This window comes from Tiliqua scincoides, chromosome 5 (genome assembly GCF_035046505.1).
Source record: "Tiliqua scincoides isolate rTilSci1 chromosome 5, rTilSci1.hap2, whole genome shotgun sequence".
NCBI lineage: Eukaryota > Metazoa > Chordata > Lepidosauria > Squamata > Scincidae > Tiliqua > Tiliqua scincoides.
The window spans coordinates 37429640-37447484 of record NC_089825.1 but is presented as its reverse complement, the minus strand read 5'-3'; the positions used below and the strand labels follow the sequence as shown (position 1 = coordinate 37447484).

The 17845-nt window shown below is 45.9% G+C and overlaps 1 protein-coding gene across 1 annotated transcript in view; it reads right to left on the bottom strand.

Annotated features, from left to right (window-relative positions):
- Positions 1 to 17556, bottom strand: part of NFE2L3 (NFE2 like bZIP transcription factor 3) — an 88525-nt gene extending 70969 nt beyond the window's left edge. Inside the window, exon 1 of the mRNA XM_066629146.1 lies at positions 17183 to 17556. Coding sequence (XP_066485243.1) covers positions 17183 to 17556 — 374 coding nt within the window. The remainder of the gene's footprint in view (positions 1 to 17182) is intronic.
- Between the last annotated feature and the right edge of the window lie 289 nt (positions 17557 to 17845).

Below are 17845 nucleotides of genomic sequence, written 5' to 3'. Positions count from 1 at the left end.
GAGGCAGAAAGGGTTTGTGGGTTTTGAAGGAGTGCAGGTTGGAGGTAGGAGAGGAGACTGACTGAATTTGGAATCTGACTGTGGATTGTAACTGGACTTGGATACCCTGATGGATTTGACTGACCTACCGTACCTGGAACCTGACCTTGGACTGTAATTTGGCTTATTGGCTCTGGACTCTGATTTGGCAACTCTGATGGGACTGATTTACTTGGCATCTGTGGACTGGAACTGGACTCACTTTTGCTTGCTGCACTGGTGAGTTGCCCAAGGGGGACTGATCAGCCTTAAGCAGGCACAAGGCCCAGTGGATTGGAATTTGGCAGAACATCATTGTAGCAGAAAGATAATGTGATCCCCTATTTGTGTGCACCTGCTTTTGTGAGCTTTATAAAGTCTGAGTTCTTGGGATTTCCAGAAAACTAGAGTACTCAAACCTTTAAGTCTCTCCATTTGTTAATGACGGTGATAATGGTTCTTAATGCCACTGTTGACTGCTGTTCACTTTACATGGTTCAAATGTTACTCTGTTATAGTTTATTAAATATTTTATTACACTATTTTATTACACTATTTGGTTCAGAATATTTTTTTCCTGTTTTCCTCCTCTAAAAACTAGGTGCGTCTTATGGTCAGGTGCATCTTATGGAGCGAAAAATACGGTATATGTATGACAACTAAAGGTATTGGCTGGCAATGCTGTTGGTATCACTCACTTCTTCCTTTTCCAGATCAGCTTCAAGATTCTTTTGTTTTTTTGTCTTCCCTTATCCTGGCTCCCTCTGGTTCAATATACTGCCCCCTGCCATCACAGAAACACCCCATTTTCTCTCCTCTGGCTTCTTAGGGTGCAATCCTAACCCCTTATGTCAGTGCTTTCCAGCACTGGCATAGCAGTGCCAATGGGACATGTGCTGCATCCTGCAGTTGGGTGTCATTCATGGAGGCCTCCTCAAAGTAAGGGAATGTTTGTTCCCTTACTTCACAGCTGCAATGACATAAGGGGTTAGGATTGCACCCTTAGTCTTTGCTGTGTCTATATCAATGGGAGTTTTCTGGGTGCTATTCATACGAGTGCTTTATCCAAGTGGGTTGGCCTTTGGTTCTGACATTGCCCAACTGATCACCAAGTGCTTGGCTGAGAGTCAGTCTGTGTCCTCCTGAAGGGTGACCAGATGTCACAGAAGACAGGGTTCTTGCCCCCGTAACAGCTGTATGGAAGGCTAAATTTTAGCACTTAACTCCAATTGTACCTTCAGATAATTCACTAGACAAGTATGGAGATACAGTAATCTCTTCTCTAATACACTGGTCCCTATTAATCTGTAATAAGTTACTACAAATGCCCCAAATGGAGCCCAACACAAATTCACAAATTCATATATCATATGTATAATGTTATCAATGCATATTACATTATGTTATCATAAATACATATTGTGAATTATTCAGAAATGAAGTTCATTTTTAACGTATTCCAATGGAGATGATGAAGTATTTGTTTAATGACCTAAATACTATAAACCTATAACTGTAGTAGGAAAACTAATATCATGAACAGCCTGGATTTTCCTGTTTACCAGAAGGAGTAAGAATACAAGAATCTTGCTTTAAGCTCATGGTATGATTTTTATGATGGTATGATTTTGATTTTATGATGGTATGAGAAGAGGATAACAGAGAATGAGATGGTTAGATAGAGTCATGGGGGCAATGAACATGAATTTGGACACTCTCCAGAAGTAAGCGTTAGACAAGGGGGCCTGGTGTGCTGTGGTCCATGGGGTCACAAAGAGTCGGACACGACTTAATGACTGAACAACATGATTTTTACCATGAATTGTAATGTTCTCAACTTATTAATATAACTTCTTTGTATTATAGATCTGAATTCAACATGGATATCTGTTTACTGGGGTCACTTACACTGAAATAGTTGCTTATTCTTAGTTGACTTGTGTGCTGTGATTATTTTTTGTTTATATAATGTGAATCGTGATGCTGTCTCAGAAAGTTCATACATTGTCTCAGAAAGTTCATACAACAAGATTTAAATGGCTGGTTGTGTGTAGCGTTACTCCAGTGGAGCTATTAAGTACAGTTTCAGTTCAAATATGCCTTATGGCTGAAATCTTGTGCTTAGTTTTGCCCTGTCATGTCCCATTGATTTAAGCCAGTTGTCAGTGTGACTGATCTCAGGATTTCAACCTTGGCATTTTGGGAGGGAGGGGGGAAGTCATCTCTGGAAAAACAAGTTCTATAGTTTATTTTCTTGTTTGGACATTAATCCTGGAGACATTATGGGAACTTTTGCTGGTATCTTTTGAGTAGCTTCCTTGTCCTGTTGAAATACAAGATGGAGCAACCTGATTGGATCTACATGGCAACCAAGGATCCTCCCAATTTCCAATTTAAAAAAAAAAAACTGATGAGAGAAGGAAATTGTGAGCACAGGACATTCTGAGCTGTTACAGCCCAATATGTTCTTCACTAAAGCCAGGAGCTGGTCTTACAACATTTTTCACCTGCCTTTCAGTGCCACCTAGGTAACTGCCCATGAATGCATAATGGAAAATCCACCTTGTGAAAAGAACACAGAAAGAACATGATTAGTAGCTGCGTGGAGTTTTGGGACCAAGGTTTCCTGAATCCATGAATATGCACCTAATTAGGATTGCAATGACTGGTTTTCAGACGACTTCTCCTAAGTCAGAGCCTTTCTGGGCGGCTTTTAAACTCGGCTTGCGGCATACTATAATGACAATCCATTCTTGGAATCACCGTTGCATGATGTGAGGAAAACCAGAGGGTGGATGGGCTGCAGTGCAGCTCCTCTCAGTGTGCAGACCTGTGCTGTCCCCTTCACTGAGATTTAGTAGCAGGTGAGCTGGTAGTCCGTTTGCCAAACTGAAATTAATGGCAATCAATGGCAGTATCAATGGCACTAATGGCTATTTCAATGTGTTTACTTAGAAGTAAGTCACACTGAGTTCAGTGGGATTTGCTCCCTGGTAAGTGTGCATAAGCCTACAACCTTACCATATCCTTCCGATAGGAATTAATATTTAAATTTCTTTCACTTTGCCTGGTTTACACTTATGATGTGTTAGATTCCCTGTGGGTCAAACCATTGTATTTCCTTGCACACTTAATTCATGTCTCTTACAGCACAAGCCTTTACTCAGAAATAAATCCCATTGTGTTCAGTGGGGCTTGTTCTCATGTAGACATGTATAGAATTTCAGTGTCCATTATTTAACTCTCATTTATTAAATTTGCTTATCTGAGATAGACAGCAAAAGTTAATTGAGTGCTAAAGAATTAATTTTGAAAATCCAAGCTGTGTTGTAAAATTGTGATGTGAATTGTGCAGTGTTCTGCTGAATGTGGAACTTCAAAGCAGCCCTATGCCCCGATATGTTAAATACACTGGCACTTTCACTAACTCTGAAGTAGACAAAATAAGAAAACACATTTCCATTTAGTGACTGACCTCAATCTCTGAATGAGGACCCCTGCATGTTGCATTAGCAGGCTGGGCTCCATTACACCACCACACACTCTGCTCAGTCTACTGAAATATTGATTTTGGGACTGCGCACACACAGTGTAAAATCAATACCCAGTACACATAGCAGAGTGGTTACAATCTAGAGGCTAACTCACTGGGCTTGTATGTGAGTCCAGGCCCAGATAATGGAGTGGGAAAGAGTAGATTTCACAGGGAAAAAAAATAAAGAAATTGTAAACCTCAAATGCAAGAAAATTGCAAAGAAAGGCAGGAAAATATAGAAAGGAAAAAGAACCACATGGATAAAGGAAAACAAACTGAAGGGAGAGTGTATATGAAGACAAAGGGATGGAAAGAGAGGACAAAAAAGAGGTGAGAAACTCTTTGTCCAAAAATACTGTCAAATATGTTTAACATTTTGATGACATGGGTACAAGTGTGCAAGGCAGTAATTTAGATCCTGTGTTAATAGGCTTATTCCCTTAATTATTTTTGCAGTGTGTGTGTGTGTGTGTGTGTGTGTGTGTGTGTGGGAAGCAGCAATTAGTGACAATTTTAACAAAGTATTTCTGTGACCCTGAAATACTTTGAAAAGTCAATTAATGCAGATTTCTCTGAAGATGTGCAGTCTTTTTTTTTTTTTTTAGACAAGAGAAATAATTCTACCTATGCTTGTAGTGGCACATGGGAACATTACATTATTTTTGGTGTGACCAAGTGCATGAAATAAGCCACACAGGTAAGGATATCACAGGGATGGTGCCTTACTATTTATTTAATCTATTAAAGAGACCAATTGTTCCTAACATTTTCACCTAGCCTATTCCTATTCATGGCATCCCTCTGCCACAGAACACCTGGTAGTTGCCTAGAGATTATGATGGCTTTACTTATGTTCCTAATTTTTTTAACTCTTTCCAGACCCATAATCTTTTAGTGCTACAGTTGTATTGACAGTGCAATCCTATACAACTTACCTGGAAGTAAATTCCATTGAACTCAGTTGGGCTTACTTCAGAGTAGACATGACTAGGTTTATGCTATAAGAGTGAGTTCAAGTGTATCTAGTAAGGGCAGGAGGTCTGGTCTAGAGGGTAGAGCCTCCATTTGCCTGAAGATAACATCCACAGGTCGCCAGTTTGAGGCCACCAGCACTGTGCGACTTTGAAGCAGCTGACAAGCTGAGCTGAGTTATTCCATCTGCTCTGAGCATGGGAGGATGGAGGCCAGAATGTGAAACCAGATCAGAAAGAAACATCTGAATGTTGTGATTCTTGAAAGATAGAGCCTTCTTTCAATTGTAAAAATCCCTACGGGGATTTAAATAGCCTGCCTATGTAAACCGCCTTGAATAAAGTCTGAGGAGAAATCTGAAGACCAAGAAAGGCGGTATATAAGTACCTGTATTATTTATTTATTTATTTATTTAGACATGGTGATGACAATTATAAAAAGAATACGCAAACTGATGGAGTATACCAGAGGCTCCTAAACTGTGTCAGGAAATTTTGAGAACAGGTGTTTGCAGGGGAGGGGAGGGGAGGAAGCAGCAATTGCAATTGCAGTGATTGCACTGCAGGGGAAGAAAGATGTTTTTTAAACTTACCTGGTGGTTGCTGTGGCTCTCCCGAGGGTCCAGTGAGCCCACGACCTCCTCTGCAGACCTCCCTGCACCTCTAAACTTCTGTAAATGGGGGGGGTCACTTCTGGTTTTGTGACAAAATAGGAGATGAAATTTCTGTGAGAAGGCCTACAAAGGTGGTTGTGAGCCCTCTGGAGAGCCTTACAAACCCACAGGTAAGTTTCAAAAAACCCCTTTCCTCCCCTGTGGCAGTGCAATTGTGGCACCACCACCCCTCCTCTGCAAACCCCTCTGGAGTATAGGATTAGGTTTGATCCAACACGAGAGCTCTTATGTTTTTTGCTGCAGTTATCAACTGATTGTATGTATGTGTGCATGTATTTATATCAGCAGCAAAGTGTGACTTTATCATAGAAAGGTACAGGTAGAAGTTACAGTATAAATCAGCTGTTCTCAAACTGGGGGTTGCAACCCAATTTTTGATGAGTCACAAACTGGCCCTACCAGAAGCTGTAGTGCAAGTGCAATGTAATGCAATCACAATCTCCCACCTTGGGCCTGTTTGATGAGGCAAGTACAGGCCAAAATTACATCACTTAATCCTTGCATGGAGCAGGCTAGACCTCAGAGGAGAATTGTACCACCTGCCCCATATAAAACAGATCCTCTTCCTCTTGGATGCCAGTCAGTGGTGCTTGTTGGCAAATACACAGTCTGTCTTTGCTATGGCTAGCACTTGTGGTGGTAGCTGGGAACTGCAATGCACACTGCCGTTGCTAACACTGGAAAGCAGGATCACGCAGTCTAAGGCAGCAACCCCTGTGCACGCTGATCTGGGAGTAACTCCTCTTGAACTCAGTGGACTTACTTCTAAATAGGATTGTACTATAAGCCTGTCAGACACTTCTTGTCATGACTGCCCAATCTTCTCCGGCACCATTTCAGACGATGCAGCTGCACTGCTGGCATGGATGTTTCATCCAGGGTTGGGGGAGCATGAACAGGAGGCCTGCCAGAGCTAAGTGAAAATATTGTCTACTTACCTCTGTGTAGGGTTCCTGGTGCCCTATGGGTGCCCTCTATATATGTTAGCAATATAGCTGGTGTAAGTTGGAGGAATAAAAGGAGGTCTGGGCAGGGAGGGTTGAAAAGGAGGGATAGGATCCTGGCATACACTGGTGCTGTAAAGCTGCATCCCTTCCTCCATCACCACCTCCCTGTCTTCCCTCCTCTCCATCTTGAAAGTCACCACCAATGATATGCTGCCAACCTATCTAGAGCAGCAGAGCTTCTGGAATTCGCCTCTATGCGCAGTGCATCTCTTGCTATTTATGGCAGCAGTCTGGAGTGTGCAGCAGCAGCCCAGCCATAAAGTGCCTTGCACTGCCAGGCTACAGGTTCCAGCAGTGCAGTGCCCAGTTAGGTTTAGGCCCTATGTGAACTAAATCTGAATTTCTTAATGGACCTAATTTGAAATGCTTCTTTGAACTTCTAAAATAGAAGACTATGAGGTTTGCACTTTTATACCACGTCAGGACAAAACTATAACCACATCAGAACAGTGACCCCAATGAGAACTCATCACTGGAAGAGGAACAGCAGACCCTGGGATGGCTCCCAGTGTAGCTAGAGAGTCCGAGGAGTAAATAGTTCCATGTAGGGAGTGCCTCACTGAGCCTTCCAGATCTGGCTCCATTCCTAGATTTGGACTGAGCCCTCCAGCCTCATGTCTGCTCTGTGCCTCAGGGATAGGAGGAATAGTCAAAAATGGATGCTGCAAATGACATCATCGAGCAGGAAAATTTTTAATAATCCTAGGCTGGAATCCTACCCACACTTACCCAGGAGTGACTATCATTGTTAAAAGCATATATATAGTAGCCTGTTAAAAGCACAGATCTGTAATATTTCTCCAAATGCAGTCATATACTAGTCTAATATATTAAAAATATATTCCCACCTACTGTGGGAAGTGAAAGAATTTTGTCCCTGCAGCTCCAGTCATCAGCAGGACCTGTCACTCTCATCAGTGCTTATGCACCGACTCTGTCGTCTCCAGCAGAAGCCAAAGGCAAATTCTATGATGACCTGGCCACCACTGTCAAGAAAATCCCTGTAAAAGAGCCATTGTTCATCCTCGGCGATTTCAATGCTAGAGTTGGTGCTGATAACAGTTCATGGCCCACTTGCTTAGGTCAGTTTGGCACTGGGAGGATGAACGAAAATGGCCAACGCCTGCTAGAGTTTTGCTGTCATCACGGTCTCTGTGTCAGCAACACGTTCTTCAACACAAAGCCCCAACATAGAGTCTCTTGGAGACATCCAAGATCAAAGCACTGGCACCAGCTCGACCTGATCCTCACCAGACGCTCCAGCCTTCCCAGCATCAAGATCACACGCAGTTATCATGGTGCTGCCTGCGACACTGACCACTCCCTGGTGTGCGGCAGAGTGAAACTGCAAACAAAGCGACTGTATCACACGAAAAAGGAAGGAAGACCTTGCATTGATACCAGCAAGACCCAGGATCAGAGAAAAGTGGAGGAATTTGCACAAGCGCTTGAGGAATCTCTTCCAGGCCCGGCCGACGCAAACGCATCCAACAGATGGGAACATTTCAAGAATACCGTTTACAACACCGCCTTGTCCATATTCGGCAAGAAGACCAACAAGGCGGCAGACTGGTTTGAAGCCCACTCTGAGGAGTTGACACCAGTCATTGAGGAAAAGAGGAGAGCTCAAGCAGCATACAAGGCCTGTCCCAGTGAGCGCAACCTGCAGGTCCTCCAAACTGCTCGCAGCAAAGTCCAACAGACTGCCAGGAGATGTGCTAACGACTACTGGCTCCAGCTCTGTTCCGAGATACAGATAGCAGCTGACACGGGCAACATCAAGGGGATGTATGACGGTATCAAGCAGGCCCTAGGTCCAACACAGAGGAAAATTGCCCCTCTGAAGTCTGCCACAGGCGAGGTCATCCAGGATCGGGCGCAGCAGATGGAACGCTGGGTGCAGCACTACTCTGAGCTATATTCCAGAGAAAATGTAGTCACCGAAGAAGCACTGAACAACATTGAGTGCCTGCCTGTGCTGGAAGAGCTTGACAGTGAACCAACCCTAGAAGAACTTCACGTGGCCCTGGACTCCCTTGCCTTTGGCAAGGCACCTGGAAAAGACAGCATCCCTGCTGAAGTCCTAAAATGCTGCAAAGAGATCATCGTCACTGAGCTGCATGAAATCCTCTGTCTCTGCTGGAGAGAAGGTGGAGTACCTCAAGACATGAGGGATGCAAACATCATCACGCTGTACAGAACAAAGGTGACAGGGGTGACTGCAACAACTACCGCGGCATCTCTCTCCTTAGCGTTGTAGGAAAGCTGTTTGCCCGAGTTGTACTAAAGAGGCTCCAGGTACTTGCAGAGAGCATCAATCCAGAATCGCAGTGTGGATTCCGAGCCAACAGGTCCACCACTGATATGGTATTCTCCCTTAGACAACTGCAGGAGAAATGCAGGGAACAACGACAGCCACTCTTTATAGCCTTCATAGATCTCACAAAGGCTTTCGACCTGGTCAGCAGGGATGGCCTCTTCAAGATTCTCCCCAAGATTGGATTTCCACCCAGGCTCCTCAGCATCATCAGATCTTTCCACAAGGACATGAAGGGCACTGTTGTCTTCGATGGCTCCACATCAGACCACTTTGACATCCGAAGCGGAGTGAAGCAAGGCTGTGTTCTTGCACCAACCTTGTTTGGGATTTTCTTCGCTGTCCTGCTGAAGCAGGCCTTTGGAACTGCAACAGAAGGCATCTATCTCCGGACCAGATCAGACGGAAAGCTCTTCAACCTCTCCAGACTGAGAGCAAAATCTAAAGTCCAGCTGAAATGTCTGTGTGACTTCCTCTTTGCCGACGATGCAGCTGTCACTACCCACTCTGCCAAAGATCTCCAGCAGCTCATGGATCCTTTTAGCAAGGCCTGCCAAGATTTTGGACTGACAATCAGCCTGAAGAAAACACAGGTCATGGTTCAGGATGTGGACTCACCTCCCTGCATTACAATCTCTGAGCATGAACTGGAGGTTGTCCATGACTTTGTGTACCTTGGCTCAACGATCTCCGACACTCTTTCTCTCGATACTGAGCTAAACAAGCGCATCAGTAAAGCAGCTACCACGTTTTCCAGACTCACAAAGAGAGTCTGGTCCAACAAGAAGCTGACGGAACATACCAAGATCCAGGTCTACAGAGCTTGCGTCCTGAGTTCACTTCTGTACTGCAGCGAGTCATGGACTCTTCGCTCACAACAGGAGAGGAAACTGAGCGCTTTCCACATGCGCTGCCTCCGACGCATCCTCGGCATCACCTGGCAGGACAAAGTTCCAAACAACACAGTCCTGGAACGTGCTGGAATCCCTAGCATGTATTCACTGCTGAAACAGAGACGCCTGCGTTGGCTTGGTCATGTCGTGAGAATGGATGATGGCCGGATCCCAAAGGATCTCCTCTATGGAGAACTCGTGCAAGGAAAGCGCCCTACAGGTAGACCACAGCTGCGATACAAGGACATCTGCAAGAGGGATCTGAAGGCCTTAGGGATGAACCTCAACAAGTGGGAAACCCTGGCCTCTGAGCGGCCTGCTTGGAGGCAGGCTGTGCAGCATGGCCTTTCCCAGTTTGAAGAGACACTTTGCCAATAGTCTGAGGCTAAGAGGCAAAGAAGGAAGGCCCATAGCCAGGGAGACAGACCAGGGACAGACTGCACTTGCTCCCGGTGTGGAAGGGATTGTCACTCCTGGATTGGCCTTTTCAGCCACACTAGACGCTGTGCCAGAACCACCTTTCAGAGCGCGATACCATAGTCTTTCAAGACTGAAGGTTGCCAATACAACAATACAATATTAAAAATAAAATATTGAAATGAATGGGGACCCACCTGAAATTGGCTTGCAACTCACCTTGTGGATCCCGACCCACAGTTTGAGAAACACTGATGTATAGGATTGTAGTCCTAATGAGGAGCCATGGCCAATGGCCCTGTAGGTCAAGAGAGCAGCCTGTTGAAAAAGTTTGAGAACTACTGGCCTATGCAATTTTTCCACAAAGAACTAAGATGCTCCTTAAAAAACAATCTTGTACTAACAAAGGGCAAGTGGTGCTATCAAATAAAATCCGGAGCATTTCACAATACCTACCCAAGTGACTTATGCCTACTTGGAAACTGTAAAGCCTTTGTAGCCTCCTGATGTGAAATCATATCTACCTCGACTCTACTTTCTCTGTGTCAAACAAAGAGCACATTATGTGATTCTACTAATAAAGATAATGCACCATTCATTATAAAGTGTAGTTTTAACCTACCCACTTCCTAAAGGGGGTAATGTGCAAATCGATGGTCACTCTATTTCAGTGCAAGATTTCAGAAACTATGTTTCCAGTGAATTCATGCCAATGAATATCTATTGAAATTGCACATTAGGAAGAAAGGATGATTGGAAACAACCAAACAGCTGGACATTTGAATTCTTATAAACTGTTACTTTGTATAAACTTTGCCTAATAAACTGTTACTAATGAGGAGAAATGAGATCAGAGGAGCAATCCTAACTCCACTGATTTGAAATTAAACCCCACTGAATGTGGTAGGAATTACGTTAGGGTAAACAAACATGCATAGGATTGGGCTGCAAAAAACCAAAACAGCTTGACCTGGCAAGACAATCCTTTGAGAACTGCCATAGAAATAGACCTGTACACAAATTTCCAATTTGTTTTGTTTGAAAAAAATGTTGTTTTATGCCTACATTTCTTGATACAGCTTTCACACCCTCTCATATACAGTCTCAACCTATATTTATAGATAATTTGGACCTGTATACAAAGATCACAGGGAGAGTCACAAATCTCCACAGATTGACCCATCTAATCCAGAGAGGAAATGTACTGCCATCAAACATCTGCAGAAGCAAGATAGTCTGATCTCTCAAACCACTGGGCCAAGTCACATGCAATTGTAAAAGGGGGGAAGGGCTCGGTTTTAACCAATGCAACCTTATAACAATTTCTTTTCTAACCCAAAATACAATGATCAATTGGATCTTGAATATGACCAAAATCCATTAACCAGGACTTGCCAAGGGAAAGTTTATCAGTACTGAAATTGGCAAGGATAAATAGAGTTTTCATTTATCATGTAGGGCAGTGGTTTCCATACCAGGGACTGCAACCCAAACAAGGGTCACGCGGGAAGCAGCATTCCCTGTAAGATGCATGGCCGTGCGACTGTACAACTGAAACTGAAGCCCCACACAGTTTCCCCTTGACACTCTGAAGCTTGGCAATGACGCTGTTACCAAGTGCTCTGGAGTGTTTAGTATTGTTATTAACAGCAGCAATGATACATCCCAACTCCATGGATTGTCAAACGGAAAGGAAAACTATGTTTAGGGCTGCGGTCAAAAACATTTGCGAAACATTGATGTAAGGCAAGTTTGGACACATTCTACTCTACCAGGAACTACCAGTAGATGGTACAATGCACTGCCTGTCATTTTTCTGACTCACTACACCATTGCTCACCCCTATCATCCAGGTTTAGGAACTCGACTCAGATGATTCTGACTCGAGTTGCAAAAATGTGTGATTTTGAGTGACTCGGCAACTCGTGAGTCATGCGCATGAAGACTCTGAAAAAGACTCGAGTCAGGGTCCGCCTGACTCGGCACTCATCCCCATGCATGCTGACTCAAATCTGCCTGTGTCTGGATGTGCTCACTTACTGTTTTTGCAGTGTGAAAAACCTCGTGGGGCCAGCATTCCGATGGTAGAGCAGCATGGGAAGTTTCAGCTGGGAGGCAGGAAAGGGTTAATCTTGCAATGAATGAGGGGAGGTGAGACTGGGCTCTCTTTTTCCATCTCTGATAGGAAGGAAGGAACAGATGATCATTGGACAAAGGATGGGCATTCTGATATTTTCATTGGCTTAGGGAGAGCAGGAGGAGGACCCCAAGGGGGTTCTTACCTTACAATTGGCTGGAGAGGGAAAAAGGAGGTGGGGGGTGGTTCATAGCATTCACGAACCTTGTGGCTTCTATGGACTTGTTGTTTCTTAGGAGGAGGAAGCCTCATAGAATGACTAGCTGCAGTGGGACTACTTGTGAGTAGGGTTGCAAAGGCTTGGGTTTTCCTGGTAAGCCTCCCAGCTGCTGCTTGTGACCCTCTTGCCGCTTCTGTCCCACTCTCTCACAGTCCCTCCCACTCCTTCTGCCCTGTTTGCAGATGGGCGGGGCAGTAGTCTCGGCTGCAACCCCGTTTTTTCCATGGCGGGCTTTTTAAAGGGGGGGGGGCAACAAGTCGAGTCCACTAGAGTCACTAAAGGGTGAGCCAGAGATTTGGAAAGTGCCCCTTTTTTGAGTTGAGTCGCAGGGGGCAGTGACTCGGTGACTCGACTTGAGTCAAGCCCCACTGGACTTGCCCATTCCTGCTATCCTCTTATTTTAACTTGGGCTATTAACTTTAACTTTGAGCTACTGTTTACCACAGTTGCTGTGTTTGATGGGATCTGTCCTGAATATATGCCATAATAATTCCTTTCCTTAAGCAGCCCCTCAAGTCTGCAATACCAAGAGAGGAAAGAATTTAAGGGCACAGGGAAGGACCTCAGAATTGAGCCTCAGCATTTTTCATTTTAGACATAAAAACTGTGCAATAGTATCTTTTAAGTGTTAATGAAGACAGACAGAGATGGTTTGGGGCAGTAGGAAATTTGATCTGGGAAGGGGTGTTCAACCTGTTCTGGGTTGGGAAGCACTCACCTGAAAGAGCATGTACACAGTCTTATGATCCTTCTGGACCAGGCTTTGCTTCTGGAAGTTCAGGTGGCAGCAACTTTGGCTGTTTTGCAGGTTGCAGACTTTCCTGGAAAAACAGATCTGGCCACTTTTACTCATGCCTAGGTCACTTCTCATTTAGATTACTGCAACATCTTTTACAAGGGGCTGCCCTTGCATGTTCTACTGGTGGAGAATGCTGCATTCAGGTTGGAATTGGGGTTTCTCATAGGGAGCATATTACCACCATCCCGTTCCAACCACATTGCTTCCTACTTGTTTCTGGGTTCAATTCAAGGTGCTGGTTGCTATCTTAGGTTTGGTTCCAGCATATTTTAAGGACTGACTGTTTCCATGAGCTTTTATGAGTTTTTTTTAGGTCTTTTATGACATTTTGATATTTATATGTGTGTATTCTTGATAATTTTTTGGAAGCCAAAAAGTTTTTTGAATGCCTGGCAGGGAAAGAAAGTGGGGTAAAAATCTTTTAAATAAACAAACAAACAAACAAACAAATAAATAAAAATCTGCCCTCTTGTTCAGAACCTCATATTCAGAAAAGACTCTATTCCAAGTGCTGGTATTTAAGATTGGACTACCAAGCACATGGGACCAGGCCTCTACTGTTGTAGTGCCTAGGGTTTGAAATGCTCTCCCCCAGGGAGATTTGAGCTGCCCCATCTCTTCCGATGGTCATTGATTGTTAAAAGCATGGTTGTTCAGGTAACAGAACCATTGTGTCCCGGTCAACTGTGCCCCGGTCAAACATGTCCCGTTGGACATTTGCATCCATTCTTTTTGTATCCTGGACATTTGTATCCCAGTATTTATATTAGATGTACTTCTTTATTTTTTTTAATGCAAAGGTAGGGTTTGGGCTGGGTTAAGAGGCTTGCTATATATAACAGGGGGTTTGTTGCCAAGTTATAGTTTGTTTGTTGCCCAGTTATAGTGGAATGCAAATAACTAGGATGCAAAAAGCGCAGATGCGAATGTCCAGGGATGCCAATGACTGGGATGCACTTGATCATGACACAGTCATCCAGGACACAAATATTCTATTACTGGTCATTCCACTGGGCCTTTTATTCTATGGACTGAAGGACGATTTTAATCTCGTATTTTAAAAACATGAGTGGGGCATTTTGTGGTGCATTCTTTCCCCTCTTTAGTTTATAGTTTTAATCCTTCTGATGTTGTTTTTATACTTTTAATCTTGTGAGCTGACTTGAGGATGACAGCACAGAAAGTTGATGTAAAAATATATAAATATGGAACAGTTCTAAAATACTAGAAAATGGCACTTCATCAGAGTTTTTTTAAAACTTTATTTTTAGAAGGCTTTCATTTAAAATAATCTGATATAATATTTCTTTCACATTGGTGACAGTGGCTGTATTGTGACCACCCCTTAACTTAAAGGCCTAGCTGTGAAGGCTGGGAGAGAAATAGTGCTCAGATTGGGAGGAGAGGGGAGCCAAAAACTAAGAAAGCTGTAGCTATGACAGCTCCAAGCCTGGTTTTGTACTGGCATGCCTGCTCGTAAGCCAGTTTGAAAGTAAGTACACAAAAGCAACTTCAGGGTGTGGTTACACGTCTCCTTAGTTTTACTTTCACTGAGGCCCTCAGCTGGGATGGGGCAATGCATATTTATGAGTTAATTCTGGAAATCCACTGTGAAACAGCCCTGATTGGCCACTGGACTTCTTATCCATGATAAGCCATTGTGCCTGAACGTACTGACAGCTGTACAGGCAAGATTCAGGAGCTGACAGAAATCTATGCATCCATGCAAGTTGACCGCATTGTGCTCATTGTAATATGTCTTACCTTGTATTCATTGTTTGGTTTCTGGTGCAGGCATTAGCGAGTATGTGAGCTGGGTATAGACTTGTTCCTAATCTAGTTCATTTTCAGTGGAATGCTGCTTTGGTTTTTGAGTTACTGGTATAATTTTACCAGATGAGCTTTATAGTTATTATTGTTATGCTTCTTTTAGGGACCAACTTTCCGACAAGAATCTGCAGTACCATTACATAGCCAAGCTTCATTTTAGTTTGCTTCCTTTTGCTACCTAGATTTCCAAGTGTGTGTGTGTGTGTGTGTGTGTGTGTGTGTGTGTGTGTGTATAATGTTCCAAATGTTATACAGTTTATACACCAACACTTGTACAGAGGTAACAGTAGCCAAAAAGGTGGCGACTACTTTTGAAACTGAAGCCCTGTGGTCCCAAAGCATTGAGGCTGGTTGATCGACTTGACTACTCTGGAATTCTATCCGGGTGCCTTTCCTTTAGTATGTCGCATATTCCAGAGCCAAAGTCTGCTCTTGAAAGAGATCCTGGGTCTCTTGGGGCTTAAGCGCAACCCCAAGGTCACTTCACCTTGCCTCTCATTGGGTTGACTGGGTGCTGCTTACCATGGTGTCAGATTCATTTCATACAATGAAATGGGCCAAATAGCATTCATGATGCCTGTTGAGGGCCGGAAGTGAGGTTATACAGCAGGAAGTGTCAGTAGCAGGTCCTGACCAGAAGTAAGCAATTTTTTTTCTCACTTAGGAATTCATTAGTGGCAAATAGCAGAAGAAAAAACATGCAAAACTTGATCATATTTTGAAGATATGGAAAAGCCCAATAATTACACAGGCTGCCTTTTCAGCAGTGACAGCACAGCTTAGCAGCTGAGAGCACCTGATGGTGATGCTGAGAGAGCCTGATGGCGAGGCCCGCGGGCCTCATGTTTGACACTCCTATTCTAGACCAGGGGTGCCCAAACCCCAGCCCGGAGGCCACTTGTGGCCCTCAGAGGTTCCCAATCTGGCCCGCGGGGAGCCCCCAGTATCCAATGAGTCTCTGGCCCTCCGGATACTTGCTGGAGCCCGTGCTGGCCCAACGCAACTGCTCTCAGCATGAGGACGGTTGTTCAACCTCTCACCTGAACTGTGGGATGAGGGCTCCCTCCACTACTTGCTGTTTCACTTGCTGTGATGCAACAGTGGCAGCGAAGGAAAGGCTGACCTTGCTTTGTGCAAGGCCTTTTATAGGCCTTGAGCTACTGCACGACCTTCATTTATTCATATAAGTTCCGTTTTTAATAAATTCGTTTATGTAAATTTATTCAAATTTTAAATGTAAATTAATTCTTTTTTCCCCTGGCCCCCGACACAGTGTCAGAGAGATGATGCGGCCCTCCTGCCAAAATGTTTGGGCACCCCTGTTCTAGACCATCACATTGCAAGCATTTTGGTTAAAGCCTCCTTGTCTCAGTCCATCTGCTCTAAGGCCCAGTCTTATGGACTGTGGCGTGGGCTGGCTCAGGCTGTTACAAATAGTGCCATAAGGCACTTTTGTTCCAGTGGAACTGACGTGCCACCAGTGCTGGGCCTCAGTGCCTTAAGATCGCTGGCAAGAGCTCCTGGCAGTAGGAACAGTTGCCAGCTGGTGGCAGGGCTTTTTGGGGAAAGGGGCAGAAGTGGGTGGGCAGAGGGTGAGAGAGGAGCGGGCCGGCAACAGTGGCAGGCTGTGCCGCCATATCCTGACCCCCCTCCTTGAAAGGGAAACCTGTCATGGGTCTGCATGGGTCTCAATAGCGAATGCAGATCCGAGGAGACCCATTGGGGCCACCTGGGTCTTACACGGGGGAAGGGAACATTTGCTCCCTTACTCTGAGGAGACCTGGCACTGCTTCCCTGGCTTCATGGGATACAGCCCTGGGTGCTAGGGATGTGGCTAGCTTTGGATCGGGCTGCTAGTCTCTTAGCCACTCAGTTTGGTCTTACTGAACACACACACAGACACTCTGGTTGATCTGATTGCGGTTTTTAATTGGAGTTGGGGGCGCAGAAGGGTTGGCCTCCCCTTGCCCTCCACAGTCTTGTGGGCCCCCCAGCAGTGCATTTGGGACACCTTTTTTGGATGGCCATTTTCCCCCTATCCATACAAGAGTTTGCACACTCCCCCCCTTCCCCATCCACCCCACCCCTCCTCTGTTCTGCCCTGACAGCCTCGGCTGCCCCCCTGGGGGGGTGAGGGCTGATCTGGGCCGGGCCAACCCCACCCCCTCCAGCCCCTCCCCCCAGCACTCTGCCTCTCCGTCTTTCCAGGTGCTGCTACCTCTCCACCTCAAGCCCTCCTTCCTGCCTCTGCCCGGGGTGGGAGTGCCCCTGCTGCCGACCCGCCCCCTTTCTCTCCCCCCCCCCCGAGAGACTCCTTGGCAGGGAGCAGCGACAGCAGCCGTGACCTCCGAACCGCCCTCCCACAGCCAATAAGAGCTCAGCTCGTCTCCAAACCCAAAATTTCCACGTCGGCAAAAGTCAAGATGGAGCGGGGCTCGCGGGAGCCGGGCGCGAGCGTGCAGCAGGAGCAGCAGCCGCCAAGGCAAGGCAAGGCAAGGCAGTGCAATGGGAAAGCGGCTGGCGGGGAGGGTGAGCGGCTGTCGGCGAGCCCCCCCCAAGAGGCGGAGGCGAGCCCCCGCCGCGGCCAAGCTGCACAGCAGCTCGGCGCGCTGCACCAGCCCCTTGCCTGTCTCCGGCTGCTGCGGGGATGCCCGGCCCCTCCCCTCCGCACTGGGGGCTGCCGCCGCTGCAGCTGGCACCGGAGGAGGCGCCGCCGCCGCCGCACGGACCTGTTGCATGCCTGGGGAGCTGCGTGGGCTGCTGCACGCCAGGGTGGGCTCGCCTTCTTTTCTTTGCAGGGCTCCGCATGCATGCACGAGAGCTGCCCACCCCCTGCGCACGCCGCCTGCACGCTCGTTGGCTGCATGGCTGCAGCTGGGGGGGCTCTTCCCTCGTGCATGTGTGGCACGAGGCAGGGAGGCTTCCACTCCCCTCCCCCTCGCTTGACATCTTCCGTGGAGGACTTTGTTTCAGTTCATGCTCCCAGCCCCTGCGGGGGGGGGGGACAGGGCGAGGAGGCCTTTCGCT